A 21,948-nucleotide genomic window follows, 5' to 3' on the forward strand; every position below is an offset into this window, starting at 1 on the left:
CTTATCTGTGGGTGCAGGCTAAAGGGGTATATAAGAATGAAGGGAAAGTGCCATATGGGGCCCATCCAGAACTTTTCAGAACATCAGCCATAGATCCAGAATCTTGGGGGGGGGTTATTTCTATTCCAATACTCCCCTCTCTCCCTCCTTCCAGCTTACCCATCCCCATAGGCAATCAACTTTCATGCTGTGGCAGACACATAAAATTTTCTACACTCCTCCCCAGTTCTCTGGGGTGAATGACGGATGCTGTATCCATTAACACTTCTCACACTCTTGAAAAAAATCAAAGGAGATAATAGGCCCTATCTCTGAGTGAAGAGAAAGATTGAAGGTGATGGAACACAGCCTTATTTTTCACTTATACCTTGGATCAGTTAGACTGAAAGATAAATTCCACTTGCTTGTCATAGAGGAAAAATATATTCTCTGTGTGGGTGAGTGAATCTCAGGACCAGAAAGCCATAGACTTATTACTGCTATTAAAGTCACAGTGACCCGCCAGCTCTCTCTTCAGCACAGAGCTCTGTATCTTCACATTTAAATGACTCCCAAGCCACTAGCTTTATCACATTGGCCCAACATGGAGCCTCGAGCTCCTATCTTTCCCCAAGTCCCTGCTTCCACCCACTGAGGCTTCTTTGCCCTCTCCTTTCCTTGCCCCATTTGGATTTTTGCAACTTGTCCCTTCCTCTGTATCCTGGCCTGTCTCAGCCCAGGGCAGCCTCCCTGAAGTGACTGAGGCCTGCAGCTTCCACTCCCCACCCTGGCCCTCTGCACATCTCAATGACTTTTCCCCTGGGGCAACTGCCTCTGAGCAGCAGCCTTGTTTCTGACTGGCCTTTGCTTGGGTACCTTCTGCCATCTTGGGACTGGGGCCTCCTGATGAACCGTAAGTGGCTTTGCTAAGGCTCTGACACCTTGCTGGGTCCTGATGTATTCCTGGCTGTAAGGGATGGCCTGCGTCTCTTTGCTCAGTGGCTGAGGTGTCTCCATACTTAAAGGAGGTGGCATCTCATGCCTAACCACAAGTAATGATCCTGGATCCTCCCTACCTGCTCCGTTAAGTGTGATAGCTTTGACATCCAGAGGGACTGGAGTTTGTCCTGTTCTGAGGACACTGGAGATCAAACCACTGAATGCTCCTTGGGGATTAATCCTGTTCACAGCCCGGTCACAGCCTGGCTCCAACCTATCTTACTCACCTGTCCCTGCTGTCCTACTCCTATATCCCAAGGTCCCAGGTACCTTGGGATGAGACCATGATATATTGTACATGGAAAGAGGTTCTGTCCGTGACTCCCTCATCAGATAGTCAATCCAGTTAAGAAAGTTGATCAAGAATGCTCAGAAATAGGGGCAAGATTAGAGGGACTGTCACACTGTCCAGGAATTATCCGTGTGTGTGTGCGCGCGCGCGCGCGCAAATGTACATGTGTTAGGGAGCAGTGAACTGGCCCAATGGCTGCCATATGTTCTCTTTGAAGATTAAAAGAAGTGTTCTACTCTGGCTGGCTAGAAGGAGCAGTTTGTGTCTCAGTAATTTGTAAGTTCTTGAGGACGGAATCTGATATTCGTTTAATGCTGGGAACATAATTGAAATCTTAGATACTATAAAAGCTTGGTACCAGTGAAGATCAGTCATACCTCCATGAAATACCATCTAAATGTATTAAACTACATTAATTCAGACTGGGAGAAAGCTGGTAATGTAATATAAACTACAAGGAATTTTAAAAGACATTGGTTTCAAGTTGAGGAGTAATGGGGGCAAGACTGACTTGCTGATTTATGGCAGAGGCCCTTTGGGGAAGGCTCACGTGCAGATTTCTTGGTAAACAGCAGACTCTGAATCTCAGTCACACTTGAACCTTCTGAACAACTTCTAGAATGTCGATAGCTTGTACTGCTGACCTTGGCACTGGTGCTTGTCACTGTCGGGATGTATACGCTCTCTCCCCAGCGGAGCTGTCTTTTCTCACTCATTTGAGGTCAAGGACTCCATCTTATGTCATCTTTTTGTCATGTACTTCAGACATATTTCTAGAATGATTATCTTCCTCTTATACCATAGCTGAGAGGACTTAAGACTGGTCAAGCTTGAATTTTCTTAAAAGCTCTATGCAAGCAGAATCCTAATATGTGACTTGCTGTCTGGTAACTCCTCACAAAGACAATGAGGAGTTCTCCCCAGGAATTTCAATTATTGGTGGAGATCGTGGGGTTGTCCCAGCTCTTGGCAGCTAGTCATTAACTGGCAGTGACCCCAAACATGGCTGGAAAGGAGAGAAACTAGGAGGGGTCCATCACTCCCTCCTTCCTGTCAGGAGGAAGATGGGAACCCACTCTTGATCTGAGCCTCCATCCCATGCTACTCAATGCTGTGGTATTTAACCTTTGCAGAATGCTCAGTCTGTGTTCTGCCTGACCTGTCCAGGGGGAAGGGAGGAAGTAGAGAATGTGTCATTGATCAGGAGTTTTGTCCCTACCCCTCTGCTGTCTAAACTCTCCTAATCCTTAAGAGGTGGTTAAGGTCAAACCCAGAGACCCATCACTATGCTTCTAGGCTCAGATATAGAAATGATTAGAACTCCACCCCCAACCATTGTTTTTTGCTGTGCACAAGTCTTGGCACAGTGCCCCAGGAGTTGGACTCCAGTGTTTGGCTCTTGATTAGGATGCGAACTGCTCAGCTGTGGAGAGTGACCAAAGCTGGAGGCTGGTTCCGCTTTAACCCTGCTTCAAGGCTGGCTCATGTCCAGCGGGAATGGAGATACAGAGGTTTGAGTTTGAAGTGAGAGTAGCAGAAAGGGACAGCTGGGTCACAGTCCTTCCTTCAAGGCTCTCATCTTATGTGAGTTGTGAGCCCTGCCAAAGGAGGACTGGGAAGGCTGCAAGAATCTCACCTACCTCCCCAGTCTTTCTAGGAAGGACCCTGATGCTTCTTCGAGAAATTTATAACTTATTTCCCAAGGCAACCAGGCAGCAGGGATAATTTGGGACGTGAATAATTACTTAAACATATTAAACAAATTGTAGATGATTTCAGCCTTTTCCTTAATTGGATTTTTTTTTCAAAACTAGGGTTTATATAGAAAACACTTGTTTCACCTTTTCCTTATTCCTCTTTTGTGTGGTGAGATGCCACTCATGACTAGTGGCCAGAAAGAGGCTAAAATTTCTCACTGTTGGTGCTATTGACATTCTTGGTTGTGGGGGGCTGTCTTGTATATTTCAGGATGTTCAGCAACATCCCTGAAGTCTACATCTTAGATGCTACTAGCAATCTTCCCTCAATCCTCCATTGTGACAACAGGTGGGGCTGGGGGGACTGTTTCTGGTCGAGAACTTCTAGTTTAGAGAATCTGCAAAGGTAAATGATGAGTCTCCCAATCATTATTTTTTCTTCCATCACTCCTTTCCAAATTGTAGGGAGTCATTATTATTTACTGTTGTTAGATTATGTAAATCATGGAGTATCTGAAAGAATTTATGGAAGCCGGGGATGGTGGTACAGGACTTTAATCCCAGCAGTTCGGGAGGCTGAGGCAGGAGGATGGTGAGTTCAAAGCCAGCCTCAGCCAAAGTGAGGTGCTAAGTAACTCAGTGAGACCCTGTTTCTTAATAAAATACAAAATAGGGCTGGGGATGTGGCTCAGTGGTTGAGGGCTCCTGAGTTCAATCTCTGGTCCCCAAATAAATAAACAAACAAATAAATAATTATGGAGGTTATCTGACCAGAAGTTTTTGGAAAGAGAATGGGATTTGAAATCAGAAAACCCAAAGTCAGTTCCCTTCTGATGTGATGAAGTAAATTGGGAACACACTTCCCCTGCCCCTAATTTCCCTTCTCCAAGCATTTCTTAGCATTAATGGAATCTGCTGGAGAGACTGCGATTTTCATATCTGTTGGCTCAGAGATGTTCTTAGCCTACGTGATTGTCCTTAAGGCCTTCAAGGCAGCTCAAAGTGGGACAAAATTCTCCTGGGTGTGTTCACACTGTTGTTTCTAAGGTGCGAGGTCAAAATTGTGTGAACAGGCAGACTCTGCTTTCCTTAGGGGAAGCGGGAAGGTGTTCTGCTTGGATAATAGCGTGTGTGGTGCACTTCAGGATGTCAAAAGGAAAGTGACTTCATCCTCAGTGACAGGGAGTCAGAACGCAGAGAGGTACCATTTTCCCCCAGTGAAGACTCAAGAGCCCTTTGAGAGCTGGCTAAAGGACACCTGCTCTTTTCTCATGTGAGCAGGGGTAGAATTTCCTGGGAGAGGAGGAGAGGAGGTATGGGTGGCTTAACCAGGAGCTGTGGGAGGACAAGGGAAAATGGAAATAATCCAAAACCATGTACGCAAGGGCAAGCTCTTGATGGCCTCAAGTGTGAAATCTCGCTCTCCACCTTGCTCTCTCAGTAAATTACTAAAGAATGTGTTGCAGGTTTCCCCCTCTCAGTTGCTCCTCTGACTCATGAAGAAAGTGCTTAGATCTCCAGCACAATTTAGCTTGGGTTGGTCTTGGAGGCAGGAAGGTTAATATGGGGAAGGACAGCCCCTTTCTCACTATTGCTGGACCCAGGTGCTATCAATTCAGGGCTGAGAGGAGGGAACCCAGCCCTCTCCTTGTAGATGCTCATCAGCGAGGATTGAGGCCACCACTCCCCAGCCCTCTTCCCTCTTTAATTTTCCTCCTTCGGTGCTTATCACTATTTAACATGCTTTTGTAGTCTTTTCCCCTCTGGAATATAAATTTTATGTAGGCAGGAATTTAGAACTATTGTGTTCATTGCTGGTTGCTCAGTACCTAGAACTGTGTCCTGGCACATAAGGGCACAAAATAAACAGTTTTTGAAAGGGCATTCTCCCCAGAAATATAGAAAGCAGAGCCCTGAAACACCCAGCTTAGTACACAATGCGCTATGCAACATTTGGTGAGCTACCTAACCTCTCCGAGCCTTAACTGTTCCATCTATAAAATGGAATTCATTAGTGAAAACATCTACTTCACAGGGTTGTTTTAAGGATCAGCATGTCAGCTCTTTCTAACGTGAATGATACCACTTTTATATTGTCCGTACAGTATCTGGAGTGGTAAAGCTACATTAGAAGTTTCTAGGGACTTTAAAGTCTTTCAGAGTCTGCAAGAGAGATGTAGATATAGGGAGTTAGCAGCCCAGAGGTCTGTGTTCTACAGAGTTCTAGAAAACTGGCCACATGAAGGCACCCACTCTGAAGTTGGGAAAAATCCCTCTCTGACTCAGGACTTTCTGTCTCCTGTTTGAACTTCTTCAGTTCATCCTACATTTTGTCTCTGTCAAAAGAGTTTCCTGATTTAAACTGTTATCTTTCAAATTTTCCTAATTCTTCATGAACTGCTTCTGCCCTTTCTGGTTTTGAATCTAACTCTGCCCACCTTTGGATAGTGACTCTCAGATGCTGCACAGGAGGGCTCGTCTCCTTCATCCGTTCCAACTCACATTCTGTACTAGCATTTTAGGCATCTTCCTATAAGGTTTTGATCATATGTACATCAAACCATGTATACATTGACATTGGTGAAGAGTAAAAAGTATTTTCAAATCAATACCGAGAGGATGATATCTGTTGTGCAAATTATCCCAGAGAAATGTGCCATCTGGCAAGCCATATAAAATGACATGGCTGCCATTGGGCAGGTGGGAATTTAGATACTTCAGAGTCTGCATGACATTGGAGTACAACTTCTCAGGAGTGGTCATTTTTGGAACTGGGTCAGTCTGCCTGTTGGTGGAAGAAACAAAAAATGTCTTAGTTGATTTTAAGGAGCAATGCATGCAAATACAAGATAACACACACACCCATAATGTGGTTATTTGTTCTATTTTCTATTTTTTGAAAAATGTTTCTGGCTTTCCATCTTTTTGGCATATAATCAACCCCTAACACCTTTGTGGGTGGGTATATCATGTGATCAATTCTGGCCAATGAGTTGTGAGCAGTTTGGTGGTGTGAGAGCCTCTAAAATGGTCTTTTTCTTTGCCACAGCTATGGGCAATGTTGTAGATAGCTGCCTTACCAATCTGAGTCCTGGAGCAGAGTTCTTTCATAATACCTGATGGACATGTGCAAGGGTAAAATAAATGTTGCTTTATGTTACTAAGATTTTAGGGGATGTTTGTTTCTGTAACATAGACTCACCTATCCTGACTTAGACTAGTTAAGACTAGTTAACAAAACCAAAGGGGTCTAGCATGGCTTATGATTTGTTTGACACTTCAAGTTCTGAAACTTGGTCTTGAAAACTTGGCACACATGTATCACAATTAGAAAAACAGAACCTCACTGAGAAATGAAGTTATATTATGTATCTACACTGTATTTTTTTTTTTTTTTTGGTACTAGAGGTTGAACCCAGGAGCACTAAACCACTGAGCCGCATCCACAGCTCTTGTTTATATTTTATTTAGAGAAAGGGCCTTGTTAAATTTCTTAGGGTCTTGCTAAGTTGCTGAGGCTAGCTTTGAATAACAATCTTCCTGCCTCAGTATCCTCAGCTAGGATTATGGGCCTGCACCACCATACCTGGCTTCATGTTATATCTTCTTTTTCATTCTTTTAGTTTCTATACTGAATTTGAACTTTAGTGCTTGTCTTGTTAGATGCTATATCCCTGCAACTCTATTTGCCAATCATTCATTTTATACCACTGTCTGTCTTTATACAGTAGTGGTGGTACTGTGCTCTACAGAAGATATTCTAATTTTCAAATTATATTTTTCTCTTCTTATTTCATAAAAGTTAGTAAAGTAGGAAAAGAAGGTGCTGGAAGTAGTTATAAGAAGGATAGGCCTAAGATCAAAGCACTTCAGAGAGTGGTAAGACAAAAATTAGTAGGCAGTGTATGTGACTGCACCAATGACACAAGACAGGTATTTTCAAGGTGGAAATCAGAAGTAAATTACAAATCTATAGCCTCATTTAGACAGTAGGGTTCTCTCTGTGGATGGTGTATGTAATTCCACACAATGTAATGGGTTTCTTGGACTTTCCTAAGGAAAGAAAGAAACTTGTCTGATTTTTACAAAACCTCAGCATGTAGAAATGAATGCTAAATCCATGCTTTTCATTGTTGTAAAAAAAAGCTTATATTACTTTTGGAATAAAAATCTCCCTAGCCTGTGTTACAAGCAACTGCAAGGATTTGAAAGTAGGTTGCTTACCTCCTGGGGGCATAAGGCTGGGCAGGGGCTTTGGCTTGATTCATGTATGTATGGAAGCAGTGCTAGAAAGACCTCCGCTTACAAAGGGGATATGGGCTGCCTTGTAGGTTGATTTGGATGGAGAGAACCCAGCCAGAGTAACCAGGTTTTGTATTCACTGTGTAGCTGGGGTGCAAAGGCAAGGCTGAAATGAGAAACGAGTTGGGTGTCTATTATACCTGTCTTGTGTCATTGGTGTGGTCACATACACTGCCTACTAACTTTTGCCTTGCCACTCTCTCTCTCTCTCTCTTTTTGTTCTGCTGACAAAAAACACTTTGGCACAAAGCAATTATACTGAGCTCTCCAGCCACATAAAGGTAGGATGAGTTAAGATAGAGCAAAATCTCCCAAACTCCCTATTTAATGATTATTGTTTTTTGATTAGAGACACAACCTTGATTATACACAAAGATATAATGAGCTAATTTGTACCACTTATGAAAGGGCACCCTCCAAGTTAAGCAAGCATAATCAAAATGACTAATTGCTAAGTGAAATAAAAATGGAAGCCCTGGTATCGCAAATGGAGCATTCTCCGGATATCTGTGTTCTGCCCTCTAGAGTTGTGTAATTTACTGTGTGCACTGTCAGTTAAATCCTTTGCCATGCATGTCAAACAGCAACCAATTCTTAATTCAGGTCCCCCATGCCATATGCATAAAAAATGCTTCTGGTTTCTGTCTCTGAAAAATTCATAGTGCTTCCAGGTGTGGTGGTGCGTGCCTGTAATCCCAGTGGCTTGGGAGGCTAAGGCAGGAGAATTGCAAGTTCAAAGCCAAGTGTTAAAAAACTCAGTGAGACCCTCAGCAAAAAGCAAGGTGTTAAGCAACTAAATGTGACTCTGTTTCTAAATAAAATGCAAAATAGGGTTGGGGATGTGGCTAGTTGAGTGTCCCTCAGTTCAATCCCTCGTACCCCCTAACCCCACCCCCCAAAAAAAGGGCTGGGGATGTAGCTCAATAGTTAAGTGCCCCTGGGTTAAATCCCTGGTACTAAAAAAAAAAAAAAAAAAAAAAAAATACAGCGCCATTTGATTTGTCTACTTTTTCCTGGAAATTTAGGGTAGGGAAGAGTTAGTATTGGCATTCTGGGGACCAAAGAGTGCTAGTGGTTTGGGAAAAATCTCATAGGTTCCTCACAACTAAAGCTTAACAGGCTTAGCTGAAGAGATCTAATATTTTTTAACCCAGGCATATGTGGTGCCATGTCAGCGCCACCTGGATTTTCCTGCCTACCCCAGTGACTGGGCATTCAACCCACCCCCAACACTGATGAGCTCAACCCAGACATTCAGACAGAAGGGTGAGAGACTGGGAGTGCACAGCAACAGAGGGAAAATGTGAACACCAGTCCAGGAACGCAATAGTTATACTTGGGGCAGTAGTGACACAGAAGTCAATGCCCACTGATATATACTCTGGCACATGTAAGGAACACATGGCCAGACTGGGAACAGCTAAAGAGCCTCACCCCTTGGGGTGGCTCAGAAGCCTCTTCTTGACCTAATGAATTGTGACTGGTCATGCAAAATAAGCCTGTTTACTAGGGTGCAGGGCTGGCCACAGTCATTTCATTATGCTTGCAGATATGCCCGCCAGATTTCCCCTGGCTGATGCCAGAGAGAGGTTGCCCCCTCTTGAGGAAGAAGGCAGACAGTTTCTGCAGAAAGCCAGCCTCCTCGAGCAGAGCTTATGCCCCGCCACCCGTCATGATCAAGTGTGCAGACCTTACACACAGCGGGTGCACATGCTTTTGCATCATCCAACTAAGAGTTGGGCACTTTCCTTCACACTAGCCAGTTGCAATCACATCACCAGGCTTCCATCACCAGGCTCCCAACCCCCTCAAGGGGGCCTCATAACACAGGCTGGGAATGGGGTAGGAACTCCTTGGCTCATACTCCCCTCCGCTTGGAGATGGATGGAAAATTCCTTAAGAATAGGCATGGCCTGGAGAAGGCTGGTTGGTTGGGAAATTCCTTAATCATTCCCTTTGTCAGCCAGGCCTCTGACTCTGAGAGCATTCCTCTGAGCAGCAGGAGTCCTCTCTATTCCCTTCACTGATGGTCTTCCTACCATTTGAATCCATAGCATGGCTTACTCACTAGCCCAGGCTCCCTGGGGCCTGTGACTTGTCAGTTCCTCTCAGTGCAGTGCCTGTTACCTGTAGTGGGTGTAAACTTAAGCACTGGCATTGCAGACAAATAATGGTTGGAGATGGGAGAGCACAGACAACCTGTATGGGTCTCCTGGCTCTCTCCATTGGGTGCAAAATGTACCATTTATGTATTCATACATTGCTGGTGGGACTGCAAATTGGTGCAACCACTCTGGAAAGCAGTATGGATATTCCTCAGAAAACTTGAAATGGAACCACCATTTGACCTGGTTATCTCATTCCTTGGTTTATACCCAAAGGATGTAAAAGCAGCATACTACAGTGACACAGACACATCAATGTTTATAGCAGCTCAATTCACAATAGCTAAACTATGGAACAAATCTTCAACAGATGAATGGATAAAGAAAACGTGGAACATATACACAACAGAATATTACTTAGCCATAAACAAGAATGAAATTATGGCATTTGCTGGTAAATGGATGGAGCTGGAGAATATAATGCTAAGCAAAATAAGCCAGTCCCAAAGAAACAAAAGTCAAATGTTGGATATGCAGATGCTAATTCACAATAAGTGGGGGGCTAGGGAAGAATAGAGGTACTTTGGATTAGACAGAGGGGAGTGAAGGGTGGGGAGGGAGTATGGGTATAGGAAGAATAGTAGAATGAACTGGACATTATTATCTTATGTGCACATATGATTACACGACCAGGGTAACTCTACATCATGTTCAACCAGAAGAATGAGAAGTTATACTCCATCTATGTATGATGTATCAAAATGCATTCTACTATCATGTATAACAAATTAAAAAAAAGAAAAAATATATATCATTTATAATTTCTATGCCCACTGAAGAAAACAGAGCCATGTCAATGGGTGTGACTAGTGTTAGATGCTTGTATAGTTCTGTGTCATTTCCAGGAATTCCAATATTCTTTCCAGAGATGACCTGTTAGGATGTTGGGGAAGGGCTGTCACTGACCTTTGTGATTGGAGGCTGTAAGCCATTTCCATTTCCCCACCAGTGCCTCCACTATCCAAACATTCTACCGTTGTAGCTCACCCCATTTACTGTTTCTGGGAAATTTTCTCCTGTATTATTCACATTAAATAGCTTTCCAGGGTAGTGATAGGTGAAGCCCAAGGAAACTGAGTTAGCAGAGGTAAAATTGAATATCATTACAATGAGAAAGTTAAGTACATTCATATTATCTTCCTTTTGGAATTGCTGACACTAAAAGCTATCCTCCAGTCATGACCTTCATTCACTTAGCTAGTATTTAATGAGAAACTACGTGAGTTTAGAGAGTTGTGAAAGAAGTACATAGCTGCATTGTTTCAGTAAGAACTGGCATCACCGCGAAAGAAAAAGGAATGAAAAAAGTCAAGCACATATCCTAGAATAAGTTCTAGGACAGAATTATTATGCAACTCCTGGCTGGCTCAGGCTTTATATGAAATCCCTTTGCTCATTTTGGGATATCTGTTCCACCTTGATGTTCTGGCAGATGGGGAGGTATGTTGCCATCTGTCTTTATTTTTCTAACCCCTCCATAGGACATCACAAAGTGGGCACTGCAGGGACATCTCATACTGCCAACTCTGTTTGCTGCTTCTCTGCCCAGATCTCAGGCAGGGGAGAGGCTGGCATAAGTCTCTGGCTGATATCTTCCTGCTCTTTGGCTCTTTGGAAAAAGAGAAAGCAGGATGGGGCTTGGGGGTCCCCTGGGTAAGCAAGATGCTCTGGAAAAGTACAATTTCAGGAATTTTGGCTTTTGGAGTCAGAACCTCTTTCTGCAGGTGCTTTTTACTCAGTATAACCCACTTGCTCTCTGTTTCTCCCTGGGTGACTTTAGATGGGGGCTGGAGGGACAGGGTTTGTTCTCTTTTTGTGATTGGGTCTCTGGGTTGCTCCTCAGTGCTTCTTTCTCTGTAAGCTGATTGAGTTCAGGGACTATGACAACTTTGCCATTGAATTCAGAGCTTGTCCCAGTGCTTGGCATATGGTGGGTACTTAACAAATACTTAAAAAAATGACTAGGTAAAAGGAAGCAAAGAAGTTCACAGTGTATGATCAGAGCACCTGGCTTGGCTTCAGCCTTGCTACTTGATAGCAGTATAAGCAAGTTTCTTAATCCTGTGAATCTCAGTTTCCTTATCTGTGGAAATGTAGGCAATTCTACCTGCCTCTTAGGGCTGCTGTAGGGATGAAATGACATCGAGTGGCATAGCTCTTGGCTCATGGCAGGCCTTAGGAACATTTGCTATATACTGGAAAGCCCCAGGTAACTCACCATACAGGTAAGGACCTTGGATGGCCTGGGGTTCTGGGGAAAAGAGCAAAAAAACTTAGGACAGGAGTGGGGCTGCCCATCATCTCTGAATCATGAAGTGGTTTCTACTGCCCTGAACTCATTTCATTGATTATATCTACACCTCCTTCACCATCAGAGTTCTACAGAGGTATCTGTGAAAGAAAACACACTTTAATATTATTGGACATGGTTTTTAGCACAGGCTTGGGAAACTTGGTGAGTGAAATAGGGCAATAAAAGGGTGGGCAGTGAACAGGGTGGCCCATTTCCTGCTCTGCCATTAATCAATTTGTGTGACCTCAAGTGCCTCATGGAACCTCTGTTGGTCTAACTAAAACAGTGGATGGATGGCCACTGGGGAGTTGCTCTAGATCCTATCTCACCTTTTATTTATTTATTTTGGGCCAGATGGCATTCACACAGCATATTCTTAGAGGAATATGCGTATTTTTATAAACCTCCCCAAATGTTGAGAGGGAAGTAAGTCATTTAACATTTTGAAATCATTACTGATATTAGCATTTTAGCAAAACTACTTTTTTAACTTTTTTTTTCCTACTCTGGGTCATGGGTTGACCCATATATAGGATTGGCTTGAGTTATATACATCTTCTTTACAAATAGTATAAGTCTATGTTGTCTCTTCCACACAAGAAAGTAATCAGAATACGAGTCAGACAGGGATAACTATGCTTCATTTTATTTAAAAAGTCATCAGTTTTCAATCTGGGATTCTTGGTTAGGAGTAGTCTATTTCTTGTGATATAACTCATGATTGGTCCTGACACACCAATTTGTTGTAACCTCAGAATTGTGCATTAATGGATCAGTTACAGTACTTTCAAAAGGGGCTTTCAGCTTCACAGGTTGCTTCTATTGATTTCACAGATCTAGGACTGGCTTCTAAGATAGAGAAATTCATTAATAGCAAGCCACAATAATGGAGTGGAGTTGGCGTTGAATGGGGTTGGAAAGAGGGGACCCAAAAACTTTCGAAAAATTTTCTTTCTCAATAACTCACCCATTGCAGACATCATTTCCAATCATGGCATATATGACAGTGGCTGGATGGTCCAACAGTTGGTTCCTAGACAAGCTGAGAAGCCATAGATAGACAGAATCTGGGTGTCAGACACTGAGCTTTGCAACCAGAGACAGGCTGGGCCTGGGGGGAAATCTTTGTGTGATTGTGCTCTCTCTCTCTCTCTCTCTCTCTCTCTCTTAAAGGGGCAAATATTGAAAGGATATGTCCTTCTATGGGCCTTTGTTGCCTTCTGGCGGTTAGATGACTGCCATGGGGTACTTTATTTAGGCTCATGACCTTGATATCATTTATAATGAGAAAATGAGACCAATGAAGACCACCTTGAAAGAAGGGTACCCTTGAAATGGACTGAAAAATTCAAAAGGTGAAGCTTAATTTGAGGGCTTTCTGGCAGATATTTCTATTTTCTTCAAGGTGCAAAGAAACAAAAAGAGACTCATTGATTCAAATGACTAATATCTGTTGTATGTCTACGATGGGCCGGGTACTATGTCAGACCCAGAAATGCAGTGAATGCTCTCTTGATAAGCTTTCCTCTATTTCTCTTTCATTCTGGTATGGCCAATCACTGTTCCCATTTCCCTTCTTCTCTACAACATTTAGCCCACTTTTCTATTTCAAAAATACCACATTAAAAGGAGTGCATTGGAATCCCAGATATATAGGCACACCACCATCTTCTTAGCATCTTTCACATCCCTTTCTCATTGATAAGCACATGAGTAACCTGGGTGATTTATGTCCAGGCTCAAGGACATCCTAACAGTTGTGGTCCTATAGTCAACTTCAAAAGGGCAAAGCTTCCTAAGACTTCCATTCAGGTCCTTACTTGTGAATTTTAAGCCTAAAATGACACAAAAATATTTTCTTATTCATAAAGCAAGAATATGACATATTTTTTTTTGTCTTTTTAGTTACTTCTGTTGTACCTAAGTTTTACCTAATTTGTATGCATTTTTATGTTCCTTCTTTGAGAAACCTACATAAATTAATCACTTCCTATGCTCACTGGTCTGAGAAGCGATATACTTGTGTTTGGATAATGACTAATGAGTTATTGATGCTCAGTAGAAATGATTATCAGGTAGCAACAGAGAGTTTTCATTCCTTTTTCAAAATGAGAAACCAAAAGCAATTTCTTAGATCCATTTTCCACTTACCTTTTTATAAATTCCTCCAGGTTATGAGAAGATGCACCTGAGTGATTAAAATTAAGAAAATAATAATTGTTAGTGAGTTCAATTTAACATTATCAAATTGAGTATGAGAGTCTAATTGGGTTGAATTCATGGAAGTAGAAGCATTATTGTACAATCTACAGTCAACCAGATCATCACACTGTTGGAGGTAACTTGCTTTTGGTGAGTTTCTATAGTGTTTTATCCTGTAGCTCTACTTCAGGGGTTTTCTGTTTATTTTACATTATATTAAGATAGTCAAAAGCCCTTTGGATTCATGGGTCTCAAGAAATTTCCTAAACATGATTGAATGAACATTTTAGTTGGTCTGAGAAAAAGGTATATATCTATCATCAAAGAGACAAACTACTCCAAATTAAGTAAGGAGTTGAAGGACCAGAAAAACAGTGAAAAGGATTCTTTGAGAACTATGCATCTCCCTGGAGAGCTCTATTTAAACTCCTCCTAGCTTTTCTGCTCACTCCTGAGGTTCCTTCAGGCTGTTTGGTGAGTGCAAGATTCAGATTGTAGAGTGCATATAATGGCATGTGACCATCAATGTATCTCTTACATGAAATAATGCTTAATGAATATTTATTTTATTCTACATATTGTTAAACACTTAGTTCATTTAAACATCAGAACTATTTTTGAGTTAGGGACCATATTATTCCTATTTTAAAATTTTTAATTTTGTTTGGTACCAGAGATAGAACCCAGGGGCGCTTAACCACTGAGCCACATCCAAAGCTCTTTTTTTGGATTTTATTTAGAGACAGGATCTTACTGATTTGCTGAGGGCCTCGCTAAGTTGCTGAGGCTGGCTTTGAACTTGAAATCCTCCTACCTTATGCTCCAGAGCCGCTGGGATTACAGGTGTGCATCACTGTGCTTGACATTATTCCTATTGTATAGATGAGGAAACTGAGGCTCACTTGTGACTGGCCCATAGTCACACAACTACTGATATGGAGAAACACAATTTAAACCAGTCCCTTCCATCTGCAATGCAGAATTCTGGTTTCCTGTGGAACACTGCTTCTCATCCAGAAAGAGTGAATATGAATAGGTTTATTGCCTTTTTATCTCTGGGGGGGCTAGTCTACAATAGCTAGTAGTCCTCAGACAGGTATGCAAATCAGTGGATGAGAGCTGGAGAAAAAACATCCAGTTGCCTCTTTCCATGGGAAGTTTCTCCTATAACTTCCATCCTTGGACGCTTGGGAGGAAGGTGTGGGTGCTTACAGATCCACCTGGAGAAAAGAGCTGTGCACACCCAGGAAGGGCATGCCAACCAATGTTCCCTTGAGCTGTGTAACCATTCAGTGGTAACCTCTTTGTCACATAGAATTAGTTGCAAATTGTATAAGCAATGTTAATGTTCTCTTGGCTGAATCAGGAATGTTAACGCACTGGTACCAGGGATTGAACTCAGCACTTCCAATTGGAAATATACCCCAAATATTGGAGGCACTAAGGACATACATTGTTGTATAACAATCGCTGCTATCCAGCTCCAGAACTTTTCCATCATCCCAAAGTGAAACTCTGTAGTCAGCCTTTAATGACTGATAGCTCTAATTAGTACCGTTTTCTCCCAGTCTCTCTGAACTTAACTGTTCTGGATACTTCATGTAGGAGGGTCATGCAATTTGTCTTTTTTTGTGTCTGGTTTATTTCATTTAGCATAATGTCCTTGACGTTCATCCATGTGGTAGCACATAGCAGAATTCCTTTACTTTTAAGATGAAATAATATTCCAATATAGGCCATATTTTCTTTATCCACCCATATACTGACAGACATTTGGGTTGTTTCCACCTTTTGATTATTATAAATATCAGTTTCAAATTTCTGCCTCCAATATTTTGGGTATATTTCCAATTGGAAGTGCTGGCTTATTTATTCATTTTTTTGAAGACTTGCCCTACAATGCTTATATTTCATTTTTGGAGTGAGGCAGTATTTATTAAAAGTGCACACAGTCAGCATATAAGCAGGTGGTACATGCTTGTAATCAATCCCAGCAGCTCTGGAGGCTGAGGTAGGAGGATTATGAATTCAAAGCCAGCCTCAGCAAAAATCAAGGTGCTAAGCAACTCAGTGAAACCCTATCTTTAAATAAAATACCAAATAGGGCTGGGGATGTGGCTCAGTGGTTGAGTGCCCCTGAGTTCAATCCCTGGAACCACCCTCCCAAATGCACACGGTCATATAAATTAAGGGTAACCAGTCATCTCAGCATGCATGCCTTCCTTCGCTCTCTGCATTCCTTTGTGAGCACTGGCTACAAGCCTGTCATTTAATAGGGGAGTAACAAATGAGATGGATGCAACCTCTGTACCCGAGGAGTAGTGTCTGTGGGGGTAGATATATAATAGAGTGCTGGGAATGATTTTTAAAGGCTAGTTCAAAAGCTTGAATAGAGGAGAAACCCAGTGTAATTGGGGGGCTTATTATCTCCACTGGGAGAAGATACCTGATATTACAACACTGATCCTAAGTGTAGAGACTCAAAGTATTTCTGGATGTTCAATTGCTCTCTATTTTCCTCCAGAGGTAAGAGGAGTGTGGCCCCTTCATGACAATGTGGTACCCTGTAATGCTCACTTGTCCCAGGCTCTTCATTCGGTTCCACCCCATGACTCTCCACTTCCCATTTTCAGTAGGATAATAAATCAGGAGGTGTTTAATTCTCACTCCTTGATTTTTCTCTTAATGAGAAAAGGAAATTAATGAGGGCTCAAGCCATGAGTGGGGAAAAAATTAGAGGACCTGGTTAGGCCAATAATTTTCCTCATTATCTAGCGTAGCACTGGGAATTTGAGGTGCAGAGCACCCACAGAGCTTGAGGAAAACAAAATGAAAGCTTGTCATGGCACGCCACTGTCAACATCACCTATGTCCCTTTGCTACTCCAGACAAGGACAGGAGACCAATGGCAACTGGTTGTAGTGGATTTAAAAAAACAATTACAAATAGCCACCCAAGGAGCAAGGAATTGCCTATTCTTTTACCCGAGTGACTTATTTATTCTGATACGTGTTCACACTAGGAGCACAGAATTCTCTTTGCTCTAAAGTTCATTCACCGTCCATTTCCTTTGGGAAGTCTCAGTTTTATGAGATTATCTAATTAGTTTGTCACTGCCCTATTACTCCCTTTTATTAATTACCCTTCTTTTTAATTTTTTTCCTAGTAGTTTTATTATTCTTTTGCCAGACTCATGGGCATTTTTTATTTCTCTTTCTTCCCAACCTCTATTGTCCTTCTTCTGTATATAATCTTCTCCCCAACTGCTGATTTTGCTCCTGATGCTGCCATTTGAGAAAATATCGAGAACTGGAGGAAGCGAGCAGGAAGGAGAGCTTGTAGACTATGGGATGTGGCAAAAGAAGGCAGACATTTGAGGAGCTCAGAGTTTGTATGCTGGTCTCTATAATTATAATTCAGAGAAATGGAAAAGGTTTGACCTTAGAATAGGAACATTTAATTTATTTGTCAAGGTGCTCCAATGGAGGACTTATCTGTCCCCAATTAAGGGAAAAAGACGGTCTATGTGGGCCTTTAAAGTCTGCACTCTGGCCTTTTCAGTCTCTTTTAAATAGGGCACAGCACATTGCAAGCAAAGCAGGGTCTCCCATGAACTCAGCATTGGTTAGCCCTCCCTTTGTAAATGAATTTCAGCTTCCATTTCCTCTGCTGAGTCAGAGCTGATCATGCCATCAAGCACCTCATATTCTGTGCATTCAAATCAATTGGTAAGACAATTTCAGTGGTCTTCTCCATGAGCTTGTAACTTTCAGTGCTTGGTTCAGAATAGGCACTAACGCTCAAATTCTTCATGGAAAGACATGGGGAATATTAGCTAAAAGTATAATAGGTATTCATAAATTAATTCATTAATTATTTATTAGGTACTTACTATGTGCCAGGCATTGAAATAGGTGCCATGGATGCAAAGGTATATAGAAAAGACATGATTCCCCTTCTTATGAAGCTTACAATTATTTATCCAGTAACAAACATAAAGTTTCAGAGAAGCCCTGAAGAAGGGGTGTATTAAACTGAATCTCAAAAGAAATTCAGATGTTTCCTAAACTCCTAAGATAAAAAATTGTTAATTAATTCCCAGTGAAATACCCCATGTGGTTTATAAACTAGTTAGAAATAATTTTTTAGTTTAATGCTACAGTTGTTATAATTATCTGTATTGTATAGGGCGCATCCAGGTTTTCTCAATTCTTGTACAATTAAGGGGATCCTCTTTAAGAAAACAAACAAACAAACAAATCAAAAACCCCGCAAAACACAAACAAACCCTGACATTACCAGGTGAGGTGACATTATACCTATAATCCTGGTGACTCAGGAGGCTGAGGCAGGAAGTTTGTACTTCAAGTCCCGCCTCAGCAAACAAGAGAGTTCCCTGGGTTCAATCTCAGAGTTCCCTGGGTTCAATCTCTAGCATCAAAACAATACAAACAAACAACGAACAAGCAAAAACAAGTCCTGACATTAGTCAGAAGCCAGAGTAGAAAGAGAGGGATCACGACCAATTTTGGTAAAATATCTTATGACTGAAAACTTTATGAAAACATGTGGTCAGCAAGTGTTTGAGGAACCCTCAAGCTCCTGCATTATTAGCTTCAAAACGCTGCCTCCTAGCACTCTTTAGAGTCAAGGAGCTTCATGGAGCATTAACCCTGGATGGAACCTGAAGACATTTGGTCAGGTATCCCATTTTACAGATGAGGCCCTGAGAGGGAAAGAGACTATGTCATGATCTTATAGCTATTGAGCAATGTCTTAGCTAGTGATCCATTTCAGAGAGCTATTTAATCATTGTAACGTCCATTGCTAATAGACAGTCATGATCAGAAATAGATTATTGTAGTTCTTTCAAAAGAATCTGTGGAAAGAACTATGAGATGCATTTTAGTTTATTGACTGCAAATGCTCAAACAAGCCATGAAATGGCCTGAAGCAATGATCTGGATTAAAGGTAACAAGCTCAGACACTTGCAGAGCTGGCAGGTGAGGTACATAATTAACCCTGTCTAGAAAGAGCAGTCACTACTCAGTCCCGATAGATTTGTGCCATTCAGAATGGAGGGCTAGTGTTGTCAGATTTTCTGATTTCACAGTGGAAGGTGGAAATCTGGGACTTTATGTGAAATATGTCAATTGTAAAATGTTGCCAACGAATCCCGTAATGGTAAAAACTGTTTTGGGTCATGTTTGCCCTCAATCCAGTTGTGTCCTCCCATAGACAGTATAACATACAATCAACTTATTTAAAATAACTTTAAAATTTCCCCCAAATTTTGTTTGAGGATCATAACAGGGTATTAATTATGTAAAGTTTTAAAAATTATTAAAATATTTTTATTTGATAAAGATGATTAGCAGCAGTTTACAATATGTATTTAGTTCAAAATCAAAAAGCAATAAAATTGGATGATTGATCTTGTGACTACTCCCCTCCCTCTCCTCCTCTGTTTTACTTCTTTCTGATAAGATGATGTGTGTGTGTGTGTGTCTGTATGTCTGTGTGTCTGTGTGTGTCTGCGTATACAGGGTATAAAATGAGAAAAGAAAAAGGAATCAGGAAAACGAGGCAAGACCCTTCCTCTTTCTTTTCCCCTCTCAACATCTCACTTATCCACTCTCAGACCTTCTTCTCAGGCCTTATAAAGCTTCTGCATAAACACCTTTACAGTTTATATCAGTAAACACTAATTTTCTCCCTTTCTTCACCATTCATAGTACTTAAGAATACTTTGACCTATGTCCTTTGACTTTTTTTTGGGGGGGGGGCAAGTAACCGGGGATTGAACTCAGGGGCACTTGAACACTGAGCCACATCCCCAGTCCTATTTTGTGTTTTATTTAGAGACAGGGTCTCACTGAGTTGCTTAGCGCCTCGCTTTTGCTGAGGCTGGCTTTGAGCTTTCGATCCTCCTGCCTCAGCTTCTTGAGCCACTGGGATTACAGGTGTGCACCACCACGCCCGGCACCCTTTGACTTCTGATCATCATCCATATGGTGCTGAATAAAACATAGCAATATCTTTATTGCTTATGGTTTTATTTGTTACTTACTTTATGTGTGTATGACTAGTCCTGAAATGAAGGAATTTTTCCTGAAACACTAGGCACAGGGCATGTGTTCATTAGTGAATTTATTTGGCCTTGGTTTAGAAAGGAAACTAGAGAAAAGATACTGAGGACTGTTTTCTTGGGAGTTATTCTCTTCTGTTGTCTGCTAATGGCATTGTGCTTTTCTGCTTCTCCTCTTTACTCTGATCAAAGACATTCTTTGATCCATTCATCAGTGACCCTGCATTGTTTCTCCTTCATGCTTCCTGTTTTTTTTTTTTTTTGACCCAAGCCCCCAAATTTGGTTTTCTTTTTTCATCCAATACTTACTCCTTGGCAATACCATACAATTCCATGATTTGAACTACAGTCTGTATGTCCCTGCTTTCCAATATTCTATTTGAGCCTGTACCCATGTTTCCAATTGCTCAAGGGACACTTTTCCAAAGATGTCCCCCTAGAATCCTTAGATGGACCATGGTCAAAACTGAACTCCATTTCCCCCAACTCTACCCAGCTTCTTTTCCCTATTCTCTGTCTGGGATAAAACACAATGACCTGCTTGGTCTACTAAATGAGATATTGTGCCATTATTCTTTGTTCTTCATCACCTCTTGCCCCCGCCCGCCATACAATTGGTTATAAAGTCCTCTTGTTTCTATTTCTTTTTTGGTACCAGGGATCGAATACAAGGGTGCTTTAACCACTGAGCCACATCCCCAGCCCTTTTTGTATTTCATTTATGTACAGGGTCTCTCTGAGTTGCTTAGGGCCTCGAAAAATGGCTGAGGCTAGCTTTGAACTCATGACCCTCCTGCCTCAGCTCCAGAGCTGCTGGGATTACAGGTGTGCACCACTGAACCTGGCTTTATTCTACTTCTTAATAAATCTTTATTGATAGGAGACATTCTCTTCCATCCAATCCACCTTGGTTAGGTTTTCCTCACTCTCCCCTTTACTCTTGCTATGGCTGCTTAAGAGTCTACAAGAAACCACTTTTCCCCCCTTTCTATACATTCCTAAAATGATGCCAATAATGTGCCTGTTATTGCTTAAAAAATAGAAAAAACCTTCCATGGAAGTGTCACTGCAAGTTAAAACTATCTCAAATAGTCTACGAGACCTCGATGTGTAGGATTCCTTTTCTATCATTTTAAAGTCTGTGGGATCTATAGTAATTGCCCTTATTTTATTCCCGATTTTGGTAATTTGTCTTCTCCCTTTTTATGTTAGTCTTGAGGTTTATTAATTGTTCTATCTTTTCAAAGGATCAGTTTTGGTTTCATAGGTTTTCTCTATTATCTTTTTGTTTTCAAATTCAATTCTATTCTTACCTTTATTATTTCTTTTTCTACTGCTTGCTATGGATTTAGTTTGCTCTTCTTTTGCTAGTTTCTTGAGGTAAGAGCTTAGATTTTTGATTCAAGGTCTTTATTTCTTTTTTTAATATAAGCATTTTAATTCTATGCATTACCCTTCAAGCATACTTTTGGCTGCATCCTAAAAACCTGGATATGTTGTATTTCCATTTTCATTTTCATCCAGTTGGAAATAATTCTAAATTGTTTTGAGACTTCCTCTTAGACCTGTGGTTATTTACAAATATATTACTTAATTTCTAAATGATTGAATTTTTTTCTGTAATTTTCTATAATTGAGATCTAGGTCAATTACATTACAGTGACAGAACATAGTTTGTATAATTTCAATTTGTTAAAGTTTATTTTATGACCCAGAATATATCCTTGGGGAATGGCTCATGGGCATGAGTGTGCTTAGTTTTTGTTGAGTAATGTGTTCTATAAATGTCAATTAGATCCAAATGATTGATAGTTCTATATCATTATTGATCTTTGTTTCCTTGTTCTATAGGTTACTAATAGAGCAGTGTTGATATCTTCAGCTGTAATTAGAGTTGTGTCTATTTATCCTGTTTTGTCAATTTTTCCCT

The 21,948-nt window shown here is 41.2% G+C and overlaps 1 protein-coding gene across 1 annotated transcript in view; it reads right to left on the reverse strand.

Annotated features, from left to right (window-relative positions):
- Nucleotides 1-21,948, reverse strand: part of Aoah (acyloxyacyl hydrolase) — a 204,456-nt gene that overhangs the window by 20,269 nt on the left and 162,239 nt on the right. Inside the window, exons 14-16 of the mRNA XM_046460635.2 lie at nt 13,879-13,915; nt 12,695-12,769; nt 5,580-5,752 (exon numbers count right to left, since the gene is read on the reverse strand). Of these exons, the coding sequence (XP_046316591.1) occupies nt 5,580-5,752; nt 12,695-12,769; nt 13,879-13,915 (285 nt within the window). The remainder of the gene's footprint in view (nt 1-5,579; nt 5,753-12,694; nt 12,770-13,878; nt 13,916-21,948) is intronic.

The sequence above is a fragment of the Marmota monax genome, unplaced genomic scaffold (genome assembly GCF_021218885.2).
Source record: "Marmota monax isolate L192 unplaced genomic scaffold, Marmota_monax_Labrador192_F-V1.1 WCK01_AAM20220418_F8-fsc00107, whole genome shotgun sequence".
Classification (NCBI taxonomy): Eukaryota; Metazoa; Chordata; class Mammalia; order Rodentia; family Sciuridae; genus Marmota; species Marmota monax.